The sequence below is a fragment of the Dromaius novaehollandiae genome, chromosome 12 (assembly GCF_036370855.1).
Source record: "Dromaius novaehollandiae isolate bDroNov1 chromosome 12, bDroNov1.hap1, whole genome shotgun sequence".
Classification (NCBI taxonomy): domain Eukaryota; kingdom Metazoa; phylum Chordata; class Aves; order Casuariiformes; family Dromaiidae; genus Dromaius; species Dromaius novaehollandiae.
The window spans coordinates 25,983,820-26,002,500 of NC_088109.1; the positions used below are offsets into that span (position 1 = coordinate 25,983,820).

The 18,681-nt window shown below is 47.7% G+C and overlaps 2 protein-coding genes across 8 annotated transcripts in view; one reads left to right on the forward strand and one right to left on the reverse strand.

Moving 5' to 3' along the window:
* Positions 1 to 7,008: 7,008 nt before the first annotated feature.
* LOC135329719 (uncharacterized) lies at positions 7,009 to 14,468 on the reverse strand. 6 transcript variants are annotated; one of them, XR_010391313.1, is made up of 3 exons: positions 13,375 to 14,467; positions 10,306 to 13,025; positions 7,875 to 9,604 (listed from the first exon to the last, which is right to left on the reverse strand). XR_010391313.1 is itself a non-coding variant. In XM_064519244.1 (2 exons), the coding sequence occupies exon 1, from the start codon at positions 14,370 to 14,372 to the stop codon at positions 13,413 to 13,415; it is 960 nt and encodes a 319-aa protein (XP_064375314.1). In that variant the 5' UTR covers positions 14,373 to 14,468; the 3' UTR covers positions 7,009 to 7,399; positions 13,375 to 13,412. The 6 variants fall into 6 exon arrangements, 4 of the variants coding, with proteins under 4 accessions (XP_064375314.1, XP_064375313.1, XP_064375312.1 ...); XR_010391314.1 differs by having other exon boundaries at positions 7,875 to 8,993; positions 9,092 to 13,025; XM_064519244.1 differs by lacking the exons at positions 7,875 to 9,604; positions 10,306 to 13,025 and adding an exon at positions 7,009 to 7,399 and having other exon boundaries at positions 13,375 to 14,468.
* The window catches only part of LMCD1 (LIM and cysteine rich domains 1), a 38,277-nt gene continuing 34,015 nt past the window's right edge, over positions 14,420 to 18,681 (forward strand). The window contains exon 1 of one of the 2 annotated variants that reach the window (XM_026099665.2): positions 14,420 to 14,528. Coding sequence is in view for 1 of the 2 variants with exons in the window: in XM_064519240.1 (XP_064375310.1) it covers positions 14,440 to 14,528 (89 nt within the window). In the remaining variant the exon portion in view is untranslated. The remainder of the gene's footprint in view (positions 14,529 to 18,681) is intronic. The other variant, XM_064519240.1, reaches the window with a different exon arrangement.

Here is an 18,681-nt window from a genome sequence, read left to right on the forward strand (position 1 = left end):
TCATTCTGGCACATGAACTAGAGCTTTTGAAGGTGACTCCATCCTGTGTGGCACTGTGCAGCGTAGACATACCTTATTCAACCCCTTAGCCAAGAAAAAGAAGCCTATGAGATAAGCTTAAATGTTCATGCAACAGTGAAGATTAGAAGCATTGACATAAAATATTGAGGTGTAAATTAATGGTGGAAAGTAAGAACAGCAGCCTTTATATAACATTTAAAAATGATGTACCCATTAAATAATAAAGGTTTTGTTCCCTTAGTACACTATTAATAAATTTCAAAACATCACATCTTTAAAAAGATGTACTTCAGTCAAGTGGAAAGCAGACTAATGTGGGTTTAGAAAAAGGTTGGGAGTGCAACAAATTATAAATGCTTTCTACTTTATCAGCATTAGAGAGTACTATTAGTTTTAAAAATAGCTTTTAAAAACATACATGGCATACCATAACGGAGATGGCTGTGTTTCAATACATCATCCTGATGACTCTTTCCACAGCAATGAGTTATGCAGACACGTCAAGCTCTGTTTTGCAAATATGGTATGTTTCATACTGCAGCTGAAAGTTAAAAAAAGCAGTTTTGCCTTTTGATTCAGGACTGTGCTCTGTTGGGACTTCCGAATATGAGTAGTTACGGATGCTATCTCTATGTGCATCAGAGATGAGGAAGCTCCCTCCCACTGTGTAGTTCTCAAGGAAGCACCATCCCTGCAAAATTTCCATTGTTCATTATACCCAGAGAGTTGGAATCAGACCATTAATACACATTTTGAATGATTAAAAATAAAGATGTTAATGGAAAATGCTAATGTAACAGAGTAGCTCCTTTAAAATTCTTCATCTATAAAAGTTTTCAGTACTAATTGGCACGAGCGTCCTCAGAATGGTGCATTATGTCTGTCTGAATGATGAAGGAGGTAGTTGCCATAGCAAGCAGTGTTTTTATTGACTGCTTAAAGGAAAGAGACACATAAAACCATAGCTGAGGCCAGAAAATGAGTTAGAAAAATCCCTGGGTAGCTCTAACTTACACTCTAGCTTTTTTATTTTTTTTTCCTCACACTGCACAGTTCTCTAGCTCTCATAAAACAGCAATTACAAATATGATAGAATTCAATGACCCATTATGGCAATCCTCAAAGGCACGGGTAAAAGCTTAACCTGTTGTTAGGCTAGAGAAGTCCCACGATCCAGAGCTCCCAATGCCCTCATGCGTTCTGCTTAGTCTTTCCCTGAAGTGAGCGATCATTATTCCTTTCATAATGACTATGAAAATAAACACTCATCTTAGGATTTCGTCCAACAGGAACAACAAACCTATCTTTTTTTTTTTTTTTGTGATCTTGCTAACTCTGTCAGTTCTTCATCCCTTCTCCAAACAATATTTTTTAACCTATTTGCCAGTTTCAGCCAACTTGTACCCAGGGCCAAGGTCTCCCCAGCATTAAGACCCTGCGAGTCTCGTCGCAGTGCCGGGCTAGACGGGGCAGCGATAGCAGCAATGCTCCTGCTGGGGGAAAGGCTGCGACACAGAGGCATGTTGTGTTTGACGCAGGAAAATCCTCACAGAAGAGCTCTGTTATGAATACTACTCTAAGCATGAAAAAGGAGCCAGATATCCTTTAAGACATGAGGAATGTACACTTAGGTTTCTCTCTTGCATGGCCTCTTTTGTATGCATTAGGACATGAACTGCAATTAAAGCTTTTTCTGCAGGTGTGTCGTTTCTAGCATTTCTTCCCCCGTATTTAAATGTGGAATAGACTGTACATTGCCACTTTCCCTGCAGATAAGAATATTACTCACAGAGCATATATTTTCTGGATAAATGCATTCCCTATTCACATTTCATATTATTTAGCAACCCAAGAATATCCCTAGGTTTAATTGCCATTTAGTGGCAAAGTGCCATTTAGTGCCAAAGACCAGAATTCACTAGGAGGCATAAGATTTTTTCTCTGTGAGCATTAGAATGATGACCAGACATTAGATCAAGGTGTAATGAAAAGTGAAAAGGTCAGCAAAGTCATTTATTTTATGTCTTTATCACTTATAATTGAGAAATTGGTTAACTTTCCATCTAGAAATGGCAAACTCCATTTACCTGTGTACTGGTCTGTTCAACATCCTTCCTTCAGACTTTCATTCTTGCCTTCCCTTCTGCTTTCCTAACAGCATGTTTCTACTAAGCTAATCAGTTTTTGTCACCTATTATGCTATATTGTAATCAAATCTATCTTTATGTTCTTTATGCCAGTGTACAGTTTACATGGATTTAGAGCCACATTATTGTACCCTTAGTCAAATGAATATCAGATGCAAAATCATCTTTCTTCATAATGCTTATGTAGTATTCTGTTTCCTCACTTGCTGATGTGATTAACAGATAAATAAATTCTGCTGGGACTGTACTGTGTAAAATCTATATAATGATAAGTACAAGGAAACTCCTTTGCCCAGATTTATTTCCACATGCTTCTACACAACTACTAACTATAAATCTGGCTTCATTTGTGACTGATAGTCACACTCCAAAATCAAGTTTTGAATGCATATTCATATCACATTGTGAAGGATAGGTTTCAGTCAACCATGCAGTCAATGAATTTTCCTTCTTTCTTTCTTTCCCAAATATTCTCAATACTTCATATGCAAGTTCAATACCAAATGGAGTCTTCTCCAGATTTCCACTCCGACCGTCATTTGATACATCTGTAAAGACAGCTTTAGAATTCCTAATCCCTAATAAAAATGCCACGGACACATGATACAGCACACTCATCCATTAAAAAACGCCTTCTGTAGATTCAAATTTGTTTCAAAGGTTAACTTTGGCCCTGCTCACTTTATGCCAGATCATGTATCATCTGTCCATGCTACACCAGCTTTATAGTAGATCAGATATTGTCTGTTATCTCACATCCAGTAGCAAAGCACAAGCCAACATCAATATCACCTTGCGCATGCTGGCTAATAGAACGGACGTTTAACTGTGTGTACAGCCCTGCTCTATATCAAATCTATACCCTGAGCCCTATGACAGGACACAGACTTGGTGTTAATGACTGTGAAGCCACAGCCTGAAGAGTAAAAAAGTCTGTTTGCTTAGGATCCATGTATGCTGCAAGCTGTACCACCATTCCCTCATTTTTTTCCTGTTATATTATGATCAGCTGGTATTATTCTAGAGTATTTCAGCTCCATTCATGATGCATACATAGAAAAATGTTCTGCACAGTCATTCTAGGACAAAGCTGTATAGCTTACATTAAACATGATTATTGCTGCTTAGAGCAGGTAGGAGACTTTCTGTTTTGCACATCATGAGCTCTACATTGTGGCATTGTTTATTTTACTGAGCCTACTTTACAGAATTAAAATATTAATATATTAGTATTATTTGGATGGTGACTTGAGCATGTTTCTCATCTATATTAATTTCCCAGAAGAGATATGTTTCAAAGACCCAATTAGAGAACAGAAATAACTTTATCTTTTAAAGTTATGAAACATCCTCTCCCCCTCACATTTATTCACAGTTACAGGTTTCAGTGCTGCATTCCTCAGAAATCACCACCAATGTGCTCAGAATGTGTCAGTCATCCTGTGTCACCTGTGCAGCATTTCCGATCCTCTCTCTCCGCTCTGCCGCTGGTGCTGTGGGCAGGGCACGGGCCCTCGGCAGGGTTCAGAGCCGCGGGGCCATCTTCTCGCCAGCGACCCGGGTGTCGATGGGGGCATGCTCTCATCCGGACAGCGCTGCAAGACAGCCGAGGCGCAGGGAATTACGCAGCTGTGAAGTGTGTCAGGGTGAACTAATGTGTTTTACAGGATCCCCACGCTGTGACTGGGGACTGTTGTATGGCAGTAACATTTCAGGTGCCATTTCACCCTCTTGCCCCTTCTGAGTTTTCGTGACTGCTGTTATGAGACTAGGGAAAGAGCACCTGACCCTGCTCTTTGTACATCTCTACGGCACTTGACCAAACTCGATTAAAAACGTTAAGGCTTTCATTGGGAAGTGTTATTTTCAGATATGCTTGTCTCCCATCCTGACTCTTTGGACAGAGATGTGTTTTAATAATCCATCTATCTCGATGCTGATTCAGACTGTGAGCTTCTTAAAGCCGCGGTGAGCCAAGAGGGCATATTTTCTAGTGACAGGTCTGAAGAGTTACAGCGCCTTAAATCAAATTAGTAGACAGCATCTGAGTGGGAGCCTCCATGAGATGAATGAGCTGACATTTTTTAAGGAGTAACAACGAGGTAATAAACAAGATTAACACAAAACTAATGGATGAATGGAGATAAATACACAGAATGTCCGTGTAATGTCAGGGGGGTTGCACGCCAGACTTCTGGCAAAGTATTTGAGACAGGAGTAGGTAACTCATACCTACTAAATCACAGACAGAAATCCTACGCTGCGTTGCTGGAACGTGAATGATCTACTCTGAAATGAAAGGGAAAAAGAAAGGGAATTCACCGTTAGTGATTAAAAAAGGGCTGCCAACCTAACTTGCTCCTGTTTTTTGAGCCAGATTGTGAAAGGCATTTCAGCTGCCTAAAGATGTGCATAGGTACACACCTAGGGCTCGGTCGCCCAGTTTCGTAGAGATGTCCCCCAAGGAAGTCCGTAAGCGCAGGGTACCACAGAAATAGCTCACGTAGTTGGCTCTTGAAAAAAGAGAAAATTTATACTGGCAGGTTGATTCCCAATTACAGACCAAAACTAAAATAAGAGAAAAATGGCCTACTCCTTCTGTGCAGAGCAGATCTTTTTGAAAAACTAAGAGCCTAAACCAACCTGTAAACGTTCATAGCAAGGTTAAGAAAAGATTTCAGTGTGTCAGATCTCCAGCTAGTCTGAAGTCTTAGTCCTCTTTCAGTTAAACATTAACTAAAAAAAGAGATTATTGATTAATAGGTGGAGTTTATACTAACAGAAGTAGAAAAATCTCTGCCATTGAAAAGAGGATTTTATGGCTCCAGCACAGCACTGGAAATCCAGACATCTGACCTTTGCCACTTTGGCGCAGAATTTCCCTGCTGTCGTAAGCAGGTCATGTTAAGTTCCTTATCCTTCAAATTCGTTTGGACAAAATGTGGGTAAGATAAGGGGAAATATCTTTTATTAGGTGGCCTGATATATTTGGAAAAAGGTGACAAGCTTTTGGACTCAGAGACTTCATCAGATCATAACTCCATCAACTCTACATTTTTCAATTGTATCAGTGGGTCTAAAGAAAGGTATTACTTCTCTCTACAGACCTTGCTTGCTTCCTGTCCTCAGACTGTCGAAGTATAAAAAGAATATTATTTGCTTACTCTTCTGGAGCTGTTGAATGTGACTGTGTAAACGCATGGCTATAGCTCCGGGCTCGTCAAATATGTTTTTATTAGCTTCCACACCTAAAGAACAATAAAAGAGGAGACGTTAACAAGGGCTCATGCGAAGTAGGGGAAAACGTTATCATATACTGTTCTGAGCTCTGCTTGAAACCTGGGATGTCAAGAGAGCTTTCCTGAGCTCATGCCAGTGGTGCAAATACAGTAATTAGCTGTGGGGAAGCAGGAGTCGGTGCGGAGGCGGTTACAGAGGTGCCATTCTAGTGAACGCGCTTGCAAGAGTCGTGTTGTAAATCAGAGTTTATCACTTCGAGTTAGGCTCACTTTTTAGGCATGTAACCTCATACTTGAATTGAAACCCTTCTGTGCTGTTTGCCGCTCTTGTAATCATTTGAACAAATAATGGAAACTATTACATTTGTGATTTTGTCTGCAATTGCTCAAAAAAACCCCGTACAGTACAGAGATGCCTTTCATTTTTAAGCAGTGCATGGTTTAAACTCACAAGAACATTTGATAAACTCTAGCTAAACTCTAAGGAAATAAATGCTTTCTTTTAAATCCATCGTTGTTTTTTGGGCTTGTGGACAACCAGTTAAGCTCGATGGATTTAGAAAGACCCTACAGTGTTTTTCTACTGAAATACCAAATGATAAACACCATTTTTCTCATGTCCCTGCAGAAACTAGACAGCCTAGGGTAACATAAAATTTTCTTTTACTTCCTTCCAACAATGGCACATTTCTTCTTTTAGAGGTTGATTAATATTTATTACTATAGTAAATGGCAGCTTAAATATATGCTAGCAGTTATGCACTATATCGTTAATTTAAGAAAACAGGACACCTACTGTCAAACCACAGTGGGTCCTTCCACAATGAATAATTGGGGTGATATGACAACCTTTTAAAAAGAATTATTGGGGCATCATAATATCAATTTAAATGGAAACACTTTATCGCACCAAAGCAGAGATTTCCAAACAGTATGCATGATTACATGGGTAATCAATAAGTGAGGCGCCTTAACTTCTGTGCTGTGAGTGGCAACAACAACAGCAAAAAGTGGGAAACCAATCATAACTTGGACATTAAAATTAGTGTTCTGTTCATGAATGACACTGAGAGAAGTATTTCATCCTGTGTCCGCTCAGGGGTGCAGCGATGCATTCAGCAGGGCTGGTGGGTGTTGGTGCGTGTTTTATGTGAAGCTAGTCTTAAATTCTTCTCTAAAAGAAGGCATAAAGGTAGGGGGTGGGGGAGAGACTTTCGGGTTTGTTTTTCAAGTAAGACTGTACTTAGAGCAGAAATCTTTGTTTTAATTATTTTTCTTTTTGAGATTCCTCAGTTGTTTTCAGATGTAAGTTTTGGAAAATTAAAAGAGGACTCAGCGTCAAAATGACACACCATTTAATCCATAAAACTAAGTGCCAAACTCTAAAGCCTAGCGTCAGGTAAGGTCAGTTCTAGTTTGTTTATTTTTAACTGCAATGATCTGCAAAACTGCTTTTGTTACTTTTATGTTCTTGCACTTCTACCATTTGTCTTTCTGGTAGTGAAGGCTAAATGCCGTAACATTTCAGTCTGCAGATAAGAACAACTCCAGCAGTGTGATGCAAACACAGGCACTTGACGCAGTGCTGAAACAGAAGGCCGCTACTTTATTTATACGCACTTTGCATCCCAAATAAGAGACGAGGGTTGCTGGTCAGTAGGTCTCTGCCGTTTACAGGCTCCCAGTTTCACAGCGCTCAGCCAAACCTCTGCTGGTGCGAGAGGGCCGTGCCGCAGCTCAGGCCCCGCCGCCCACCCCGTGCAGTGCCTCTACGGGCCGGTCTCTGGCCGCGTGCCGCCTGAGCCCCACCGCGGCATCCCGCCGTGGCATCCCCATCCAGACGCGTGGCCAGCGTGCTCCGGGAGCCACGCGTCCCCGCTCACAGCCACCTGCGTAGGCTGCACGCAGACCTCCGCTCCCCAGCACCTTTTCCTGGACATTTTGTATTTTCCTTGCAAACACCCACTGCTTTCTCAAGCAATTTAGTGTGACCTGCATAGTCAAGACAAAAATAAAGAAAAAAGCCTTTGAGACTCAAAGTAAAAGGCGAAAAGGAAGATTAATTTTCTTCATAAAGACTATATGTTGTTTATTACTTTACAGATAGTATTACAGAATTCAGAGACTCAGACTGATCCATGATTTTAAGAGCTTTACTCACTACAAATAATCTTTTGATGATGAAACTAACTGTGGAAAGCTTTGGAAGAAAAATCTTGCATGAATATAGCCAAATTAGGAAAGCCATATCGCAACAGTTATGTTCATAACCACATGTATTGCTGCTGTATTTTTTAATGTACATTACTTGATCTATTTTTGACTATAAACTAGATGACTCATTTGATTACAACCAGTGAAAAAACATAGTATGTTGCCACAAAATATCTCTTAAAGTAGAAAATGCAGTATTTTTTTTCCCACTGCAATATTACATCTGTTCACAACCATGGGTAAAATCAGCACATACAGGAATTGGCTTGTTTTATTTGTTAATCAACAGAAAAGGAGCTGCCTGGTTTTAATTGTCATTTGTCTGCCTTCTTGATTACTTTCTTCTAGTTACTCTTCAGTCTTATTTTCCTTTGATTGCTTTGCTCTGATTAAGAGTCCAAGGGATTAAAATTTCTTTAAAAAGATTTCAACCAAATCTATATTTTTATCACTATGTTCATGGAATAGGGGCAAAAACTTAATCAAAAGCAGCTGTGGAGCAGTGTGTTCTACTCCACTTAGCCCTTTATGTTTGTACAAAAGAGAAAAATTGAGAACTAGCCAAGAATGTAATAACAAATTTCTTGACTAGATGATGTAGCATAGTTTGAAGAAATCCCTTTAAGCATAGTGTTATCTTCTTGATTTGCAGCTCACAAACTATCCTCAAAGAGACAAAAGACGTCACAAGCCATACACAGACTCGTATCACCAAACACGCAGCAGTCCACACCAACCCATTACAACGCGTTGTCTGCAACTTGAACTAATTCATGGCATCATGAATATTTATAGTCGTTGTCCATTTCTGTTGTCTCTGTGCCAGATTTTCGCTTGTATCAGTCAAGGAGCAAGACCAATGGAGCTCTTTTAAATTAGCGGTATCAGCGTGAACTCGCCCCGTGGGCCAGCAGCAGTATTGATTGCAATGCGAGGATCATATTAGCTCTTTCAGGCCGGTGGCATCAATCCTCTGGTTAGCATATGAAAATTCATTTTCTGCAGCTCCAGGATTCATTCCTTTTTCTTCAGGGATGCATTTTATTTCTTCACAACAAAACAATTCAGCATAAATTCCGGGTAGAAATCTGGCCCTTTCCTTCATGTGGGATTCCTGGAGAAATTCACAAAATCTGAAGAAACATCTTTCTGCTCCTTCCCGGTGCTGCCTCTCTCCTCCACAAGGGCTTCCAGCCTCTCTAACCTTCTCTCTGCAGGTTTGGTCTCTTAAGCCCTCCAGCCTCCCTTCAGTCCTTCTGGCTGATGTACACTGTGTGTTGTTAAAGCTGCAGTAAAAAACTGGGCAGCACTTTAAGCAGGACTAGCCAGGCTGCTGCTGGTTAAGGAGGACTCGTGTGCTGGCTGGCAAGACCTGCAGCAGAGAAGCACAGGCAAGAGCGCGGGAGTTTGTGCCCGTTACAAAGGCAGTCCCGATGCAACGCCCGACACTCAGAAGTGTATTGAGCATACCTGGATTCCTAGCGCCAGGACCAGACACTGCGTGGGTCATCAAACAGGCGTATGCCACGTGTCCCTTGTCACCCGCAGGCAGTGTGTGCTGACACCCGGGGGGAGGAGGGGAGATGGAAGCCACAGTCCAGTCCACCCAGTCTGGCAGATCATGTGCCAGGCGTAACGACAGAGGAATTCTGTCAATTCCGATAGCAGAGAGCCTTCACCACCTGAAGGCCTCTTCTCTTTTTTCACTCCTGTCTTCCCATCTTTTGGTGGATCTCTGCTGCAACAAGATTTTGTTTTTTAGCTGTGCTTGCCAACTCAAGGAAGCAACCTTGATGCACAAGCCACGCAGGGCCAGGCTTGCAAATTGTTACCCCTCTGCCAAGGTGAGTCTCAGCTGAATGCTTTCGGGATTCGGTGAGGTGCAGGGAGGACAATCTCAATTCTCCAGATTCAAAAGTCGGAAGGGCCAGAAAGCTGCAGCTGCCGCGCTCACATTGCTTGCTGTCTTCCTCAAAGTCAAGGCTGAAACAATGTAAGTGGCAGGAATATAAATAATGAATAAAGCTGCAAACTCAACTGAGTTGGACCCTGCAAAATCTATCTTAGAAAGTACAGATCTGACCTGAGAAATGTGTATTGCTAAAGACGTTTTAAATCACAGGGAATGATGCACTAGGAAAGACGGCTCTCCACAGATGACCTAATATGTTTTATCCTCCTCTGTCCTCAGTGGTTCTAGTAAACTCCTGACCCTGACAAACCAATAAAAAAGAACTTAAAGGAGTCGGGAAGTCTAGCTTAATCTTCAGCATCTTGTCAGAAAAAGAAAGGAACTCTGGTTGAGAAATGATTACTAATTTCAACTTCTTACTGCCATTATATCAGCTAGCAACTATTTTTTGTCTGGGGTACAAGCCCGTGTCTTTGTAGCTCGGCTGACCTCTGCATGCGCTTCAGGAAGCAATAGTCCGAGGACACCTCTGCGGGGATAGTTTTGTCCTGCTAAAAACTGCCAGTGAGTCAACAGGAAGCCTGAAATCTCTTGCTGCTCCATTTCTGATAACTGAGCATCTTTCCCCCTTTGTCAATTTGTCATCAATTTACGGAGAACGACTACTACAGAGATTTAGCTGTGTTTAGTCATAGGATGATTCTGTCTCTTCCTAGCAAGGAACTAAGTATAGCACAGACTCATTATTCAGAGGCCGTCGGTGATAACTTACTCTGGAATCCTTCCCGTGACACAGTTTGTGCATTCAAGCCTTCCTCCATGCAGGCTCTAACTTTCCTTCGTCTCTGATGGGAAGTGCTTCTCTTCCTGCATTTATCTCTGCTTAGCAATCTGCTGTGACGCTAAAAGCAAATCCCATCCTCAAAGACACTTGTGACTGTTCACTCCTGATGACAGACTGAGTCAGCTAGAACCCAGAAATGAAAATATTTAAAATCCAGCTTGGGCCAGTTTCCCAGCTCCGACAGCAGCCACTCTCAGGTGCTTCGGAAGGTGTTCTTGGTAGGGGGTTGGAAATACTCTGCCCGTGATAGTGTGTCTCATTCTGACTACAAATAGTTGCAGGTTGCCATAACTGCTGTGTGTTATCATTAATTATAACAATTTCAGATGTTTTTGTTGTAGATACAAGCATCTAGAATATTTTTGAATCTTACTCAAATCTTGGTTTTGTCATCTTTGAATAATAAGAAATTAAGCAGCCTAATTGCACGTTGTGCAAACCATTGTTTACACGCTGACGAATAGCGTTTGTTACGCTGGGGAAGTCTCTTCATCCGCCTTGGCGTGCTGTGCGCGCATCTTCACAACTGCTATTTAAAACTAAAAATGAAAACCAAAAATAAAACTAGCCCTTCTGTGTGAAGAAAGCAACTGCAAAGTATCCCTGCAACATGCATTTGCCATCAGTAAACAAAGCACTTTCTCTCCATGCTCGTATGAAATACGTCTCTCTGATGTGAGCCAGTGTGAGGTCGAACAGGCACCTAAGCAGCTGCCCCCGAACGCGAAGGCTGCGGGGGCGACGGGCCCAGCGGGCCGAGGCACCGCCGCCGTCCCTGGCAGGGACGAGCCCTGACTGGCGGCATCTCATCCTGCACAACGTCTGGGGAAGCCACGAAAGCGGCAGCTTTCCCCTCCTTGGCTCTTGATGCTACGGGATATGTTAGGCAGAGGCTGTGTTCTGAAGCAGATGGAGCCTGTTAGCGGTGTGAAGTCCCTTGATTTGGGGTGAAACCACATGAAAGGAGGCGGCACCTTGGTCAGAGCCACTGTTGGGTGCACGTGGCCGGGTACCCGCAAGGTGTGTGGCAGGGGAAATGCTCGCAGACCCCCCTCACTGCGTACCTCCGTGCCCTGCAGGTTTGAAAACTCCCTTCGTAAGCTCTCTCCTATTTTCCACGTGCATATGTGTATCAGGAAAATGAGATAATGTCATCGCATTGCCATTTCAAATGCTTTCTCTGGCTGCCAAATGCCCACCCTCCATGACATGAGTTTGAAAAACAATATCCCTGTGCTATTCCCTATGCTCAGTCTCAAAATGCCTCTGCAAGGTCAGGTTAAAACCCTCTCCCAGAGGGATTTTCTCTCTCCCGAATTCCTCACCAGCGTTTAGCGTGGTTCCTTGTTTGCTTTTTAACCAGCATTTTAACCCAGATTATTTTGAAGATCTCTCTTCTATTTAAATATACTCAAATATCTCCTCTAAAAATTTAGAAACTCACTGTGCCTATCGGGGTACATAATCAATTGCTTTCATTCATCGGTTATCCAGCCCCAAAATGCCTTCAGCCCATTTTCTGCGTTAGGCCAGTGTTACCTATGCAGCTCTATCACCTGGATTGTTTCTGTTGAACTCAACAAAAGCACCGTCCAAGGGCCATACCCTGTGCGGTACCCAGTGCCCCTCGTTCTTGCCGACGTTGTTGGAAACGGAGAGGGGCTGCAGAGAAAGCCCGAGCATTGCTCAGTCTGTAAAAAGATACTTCATCATCATCATCATCACAGCCATTGAGCACGCCGAGGCACCCGCTGAGACCTGGGGCAGGAGGCTGTGCTGGGAGACGCCGTGCCGGTTTCCCTGTCCCCGGCGGGGTTTCTCCGCGCAGGCGGGGCAGCAGGCCGAGTGGTGGGAACCGCAGAACACCCTCACCTCCGCCGCAGCCGGCCAGCGCGGAGCCGGAGGCCGGGAGTGCCGGTGCGGCCGTCTCTTTCCAGCCTCCTCCCCGTGAGGCACCAGCTCTGCCTCGGCTCACCGTTTCCTTTTTTGCAAAAAGAATCGTGTTCAGTTGTTTCTGCAACGCGTGCCCAGGTGCTGGGGCAGGGCGCACCGCGAGCGCCAGCAAACCCGGCCGGGGCGCAGGCAGGGGCAGGGCGGCAGAAGGGCCATCACTAGCCACGACGCGCTCTTAAACAAAGCGCAGGTAGAAGAGAGTGCAGTGCGTCTGCGTCCATTTTGTGCAGGAATGCAGGCAAGAAATCGCGAAAAAGTACCCGGCTATGTGAGGACGTAACACACGAGTGCTTAGGAGGTTGTAGTTAGGCTGCAGAGAGGCAGTTCGGCGTGGAGCTGGGCTTCTGTGCGCGGTGCCGCCGGGTCGGCCTTCGTCGCAGGCCGTAAGCAGGCAGCCGGCCCCGGGGCTGGGTTGTTCCAGCGCCGGCTTCCCCCGTTCCCGGGCTCAGGGCTGGGAAGCGGGAACACCGGGGGAGAGAGGAAGGGGGGCCGGGGCAGCGCCGAGCGCACCCGCGCCAGGAGCCTCTCGCTTTCCCCGCACAAAGGGGCCCTGTGTTCGGACCTCCGCGCGGGGCAGGCGCAGGCGCGGGGCAGGCGCAGGCAGCGTGGTTTGCTGGGAGCGCTGGAGGAGACCCTGCTGCTTCACACGGAGAAAACCGAGAGGTAAAAGACTGTTCTTTCACATTTAACAGGCACTAAAATTACAAGGAAAGCATGATTTTAGACACTGTCCTCTGCTAAAAATACTTCACGTCTGTCTTCCGCGATGACCTGACCCAGCACATTCTTGTCTGATTCAAGAAGCCCTCTTCCCCCGCACGCTGCAGCCTCCACGCCTTGGCGGCTGGCCTCCCTCCAGCCCGCGGCACGCAGGGCCGGTGGCCAGCCCGGGACCCGCCACCACGCCGGCCTCGACCCCGCGCTGCCGGAGAGCCCTGCCCGCGCTGCGGCCAGGCCAGCGGCCCCTCCGCTCCGCTCCCGGCCCCGGCGGCAGCCCGCGGCACCGCGGCCCAGAGCCCCCCGCTCCCTGCCCTCCCGGCCCACCTTCGTACAGAGCAGCGCCGGCAGGGCTCGGGGGGACGTCAGTCCGCCTCAGACAGGGCCTGGGCGGCTGCGGCCTTTCCTCTGCCATCGCAGGAGGGGCGCGGGGGGGAGCGGCCCCGGACTCGGGCTGGGGAAGGGGCTAAAGGTATCCTTGGGGCACTCTTTTTTCTTTCCCTTTTGTTTTTTTGTTTCCCTTTTTCTTCCTCTTTTTCTTTACTTTTCTTTTTTCTTTTTGTTTCCCTTTTTCTTTCTCCTTTTTCTTTCCCTTTTTCTTTTTTCTTTCTCTTTCCCTTTCTCTTTCTCTTTTTTCTTTCCCTTTTTCTTTTTTTCTTTCTCTTTCCCTTTTTCTTTCTCTTTTTCTTTCCCTTTTTGTTTTTTCTCTTTCCCTTTCTCTTTCTTTTCTCTTTCCCTTTTTCTTTTCTTTTTTCTTTCCCTTTTTCTTTCCTTTTCTTTTTTCTTTTTCTTTCCCTTTTTCTTTCCTTTTCTTTTTTCTTTCTCTTTCCCTTTTTCTTTTTTCTCTCTTTCCCTTTTTCTTTCCTTTTTCTTTTTCTTTCCCTTTTTCTTTCTTTTTCTTTCCCTTTTTCTTTCCTTTTTCTTTTTCTTTCCCTTTTTCTTTCTTTTTCTTTCCCTTTTTCTTTCTTTTTTCTTTCCCTTTTTCTTTTTCTTTCCCTTTTTCTTTCCTTTTCTTTTTTCTTTTTCTTTCCCTTTTTCTTTCCTTTTCTTTTTTCTTTTTCTTTCCCTTTTTCTTTCTTTTTCTTTCCCTTTTTCTTTCTTTTTTCTTTCCCTTTTTCTTTCCCTTTTTCCTTTTTTCTTCTTCTTTCCCTTTTTCTTTCTTTCCTCTTTCCTTTTTCCCTTCTGTTCCGCAGCCCTCGCCGTGAAGCAGCGGGGTGCCGGGCGCGGGGGCTGCGCAAGGCCGGGGGCTCCGCGCCCCTCCGCACCCGCGCACACGTGCGCCCGGCCAGCCGGCACGCCCCGGCCCCGCCCCGGCCGCGCGCCATTGGCCGAGAAAGTTTGCGGCGCGGCGCGGATTGGCCGGCGGGGGCTCCGAGGGAGTTGCGGCCGCCAATGAAAGGGGCCGAGCGGGCGGCGCGCCGGAGCCGCTGGAGCCGCCGCGCAGCCGGGCGCAGGGAGCGAGCGAGCGCGGGGGGCACGAGGTGGGTGCGCGGGGCCGCCGCTTCCCCCGGGGCTGGTCCCGGTCCCGGTCCCGCTGCTCTGAGCGCAGCCGGCGGCGCGGGGGGGGGGGGGAGGAGCGCCCCGGAGCGCGGCTGCTGCTGGTCTCCGTTCCGCGCTCGCGGCTGCGAGCGGAGCAGGGAGCCCGGGAGGCGCCGGGGCTGCGCCGGGGCGGGGGGCAGCGCGCGGGGGGCGGGCAGCGCGGGCGCACCTAGCTGCATGCCGCGCCCGGGGGGCAGATGCGGGCGCTCGCTGGGCCTGCCCGGCCCCGGGTGGGCACCTCCAGAGGTGCAGCTGGGTTCCTGCTGGGTTCCGTGTGGGAAGTGCACTTTGGTCAAGCTCCTGCCAGGAGAGCAGCTGCCTGCCAGCTAGGTCAGCTCGTGTAAGGACTCTGCCTGCTGGTCTTGCCTCCTCTGGAGGAACCGCTCCGTTGATTTAAGACACTCTGGGAAAAGTTCTCCCGTCTTGCTCGGGCTGTGAAAGGCTTGCCTTGGCCTGGAAGACCCCAGCTCTTTTCCAGTGTCCTCTGAATGAGTGACCCGGGATGACCGAGGGTCCCTCCTGGTGTGGTGCCAAACCGAAGCGATGCTCATTGCTAGACAAAGCTGTGTGGGACGGGTTGCCTGGAAAGAGGTGTCTTGTGACCTTGCTTGATGTGTCTTTGTGTCACTGCGTGGTTAGGAGGTGGGCTGGATGCTTGTCAGCCCTGCCTGGGTCCCTGACCATCATCCCCCCTTGGTGCCGCGGGCGGGTCCCCGTGGGGCTGCCGGGCGCACCGCGGGCTCGGCTCCCCGTCAAGGGATGGAGCCAGCTGCCGAGAAGCTTCTTGCCCGCGCTGTCCTCGGAAATCCTCCCTAGCTTGCGGGGTGGGGAGGGCCGTCCGTCTCGGAGGTGGATGTGTCCCGCTGTCCTGCCAGCTTTGAAACGTGCCGCCAGCGCGTCCGGTGCGTGGGGGTCCCGCGGAGCAGCCGCCCCTGGGCCCCCGTGCCGGCACATCTGCCCCCTCCGCTTCGCCTCGTCCCGTGCCGGCACATCTGCCCCCTCCGCTTCGCCTCGTCCCGTGCCGGCACATCTGCCCCCTCCGCTTCGCCTCGTCCCGTGCCGGCACATCTGCCCCCTCCGCTTCGCCTCGTCCCGTGCCGGCACATCTGCCCCCTCCGCTTCGCCTCGTCCCGTGCCGGCACATCTGCCCCCTCCGCTTCCCCTCGTTGCGGTGCCCTCAGGGAAAATACATGATCCAAAACTCTCCCGAATGCACGAATCCCCCAGAGCCGGCCCAAAACAGAAGGCTTGGTGTGTAGCTCGCCAGGGCGAAGGGCGAGGGGGCATCTTTGGCTTTAACCGGGTTTGAACTGGTGCAGGGAAGAGCCCAGCGCGCCCGCGGTGGGGGTGCAGTGCTGGCGTGACCTGTCTTCTCGCGGTTGCCGGTGACCGGGTAAAGCCGAGCTTAAACCTGCGTGGAGCGAGGGGGTGCAACGCGGCGCGTCTGACCAGCCGCCGGTCTCGTATCGCCTCGGCTGGGGCCGAGCACAATGGTATAAAAAAGGAGAAGTCCCGGCTCGTCTGTGCTTCAGAAGGGAAACGAAATGGCATAACAAAAACAGGGAAAAAATGCAGGACTTGGCTGGCTGAATAACGCGTGTGCAGAGGGACGCGGGCGCCGGTGCGGGAGATGGCTGCCGGTTCGCTGAGTCCCGAGAAGGGCACTGTTCTGGGCACGGGAGAGGAGCTGCCAGGCTTCAGTTTGGCTTGGCCGCGTGGCGCAGCTAGGCTGGGCGAGTCTGGCATTCATTAGGGCTCGTCGCAAGGCCTCGAAAAACTGATTTTTTCAGTCACTGTTGGGTTTAATTATTGCTGATGTCTTGCCTAGCATATTATGGGATTCTTTCTGAGGAAATTAAAGCAGCATGAGCAGGAAGGCATCGTCTGGCAAAGGGGCTGTTTAGATTAAATTCTACATGGAGAGTTAAAACTAAAAACAAAGATAAAGCATGATGGCTGGCATTTTGTGCTTTACTGGAGCTATTTCAACTGCACCATGGAGGCAAAAGGCACCAGGACTTGTGTGCTGTTGTCGCAAAAGTCAGTAACTTTTTCAGGAGAAGAAAATAACCCAGCTAATTAAAAAGCACTAGTCAAAGCCAATGTAAAGTTTTGCTCAGTTAATACAAATATTAGGCTTTTTCCTCTCCTAATTTTCTCCTTCAGTTCCCTAGCATGGGTTTTGCAGAGCCGCAAAGCAGACAAGCTATAGAACAGGATGAGAGCGTGGCTGCTGCTGTGATAAAGTGGATCAGCTGCATGTGGAAGCTGCGATGAGGGGGGATCTCGGAGGGGGCAGGACCCTCCACCGGGCGTGCAGGCAAGACCTCCCCTAATGCTCCGTTCGGGACCGAACGGGTGCTCTAAGTCCAAACCTCAAAGCTTTTTGAAAACTCAAGGGGAGTAAGGGAGACTCAGCTGTTTTATTCACTTCATGAACTGTGTTGCTTGATCAGGGGCTGTAGGATGCTTGGGAAAACATCTTCACAGATGCAGTTCTTCCTGCCCTGCCATGAGAGCTCCTCTGCAGCTCTCCGTGGAGCTCTGTGCCAGATGGCTGCTCCGTCCCCGGAGAAGACACCGTGCTCCCACCTACTAGAGGCTGTGCCCGCCAGTGGCCTTCAGCCGAGGGCATCTGCCGAGTCCCCCTTCCGCCCAAAGCACTTCCAAGCAGTGTGGGTACGCGGTGATGAAGATAGTAAACACGAAGTGCGGTGATCATTCATGCAGAGCCATCTCATCAGTCACTTGAATGTGCAGTGCTCATTTGAGTAAACACTGTCAGTGACTGTGCGAGCGGTTTCATTTCTGCTGTTGAAAGTCAGAGCTCATAACTTTAAACAGTTAGATCACAAAGTCATTTATCCCTGGCAGACTTTTCTTGAGGGTCCGTGCCGACTGGCCCTGGTCCCCGTGACCAGACGCTCGGGCTTTCGTCAGGAAAGGCTGGCGCAGCCCCTCCTGCCCGAGGCGGCTTCCCCTCCGGAGGCGGCCGGTGCCGCTGCCTGGTGCGGATCTGCCCTCCGCGAGACCAGGTCGCTGCGTTTGGGCTGGGGGACGCTGCTGCTGCAGCCCTCGCCCAGAGCAGCAAGTTGATCTTGGTGTGGAAACCTGCTTGGCTCTGCGGCCAAGTGTCGGTATGGAACTGTAAGGCAACACATGGATTAAGAGCTTATTTTGGGACTTGGACCTAAATCTAGTCCCATAAATTACAATTTACAAGTTACAAAATCCCCTCATCCTGCAGGGAGGGAGTGTCTGGAGTATTTGTTTGGGCTGAGCTTTTTGTCTGTCTCTTCTTAAAGTGGGGAAAATATTTTTATTTCAGCCCTTCAGGAAAAGAGCTATTTGGATGTCCCAGCTCGAAGCCATTGCTTCGTTTAACGATAAAAGCTGAAAGAAGGGGGAGGATCTCGGGGAGGAGTTTCCCCTTGCGGGTGACCAGCCTGACTCCCCCTGCTCTTCCCACCTTGCCCCCTGCAAACCCCGGCTCCTTGGCCTCGGCTACGGATGGCCTCCGGGCAGAGCGGGCGCGGGCTCGTCGTCTGCCTCTAAGGACGCTCCTCCCTCTCGCCAGATAGCTGTTTCTGCTCCCTCCTATGCTTCAGCGTCTCAAGAGTAAAACGCCAAGTGTTTTTTTAAAGAAAAAGTTGCTAAAACTGAAATTAATAGCAACTTTGGCCTAAGATTGCCGACAGATAAGGCACGGTAACTTGTTGGTGCTTAACTCATAGGTGCAATATCGCAGAAATTAGTTCTGGAGTGAATCTTCTGAATCAAAGGAACAGGGAAAAGGAAAGCCCTTTCCATGGTTTTAGGGGAGGGGATGGGTGATCCAAGTGAGCTGGAAAGGAACAGTGGGAGCATAAGGAGTGCATGTGCTGGGCGGCTACTTGCAAGTCAAAGCTGTGCATAAAATACTAAGGAATGGGGTGAGGACAGTTGATGAGCAGTTGGAAATAATAAAAATGCAAAAGGATTTTTCTGCTGATGCTTAATTCTGGATGCTGTTACCTGTATCTTTCAGGTGTTTTTCAGAAGTGTGCATTTTTGCATCAGCTTTGCTTCTGCCTGCAACATGTCAGAACTTCTTGC

Excerpts from the sequence above, each read along its gene's own strand:
- LOC135329719 (XM_064519244.1), bottom strand. The coding sequence starts at position 14,372 with ATGGCGCGCGGCCGGGGCGGGGCCGGGGCGTGCCGGCTGGCCGGGCGC.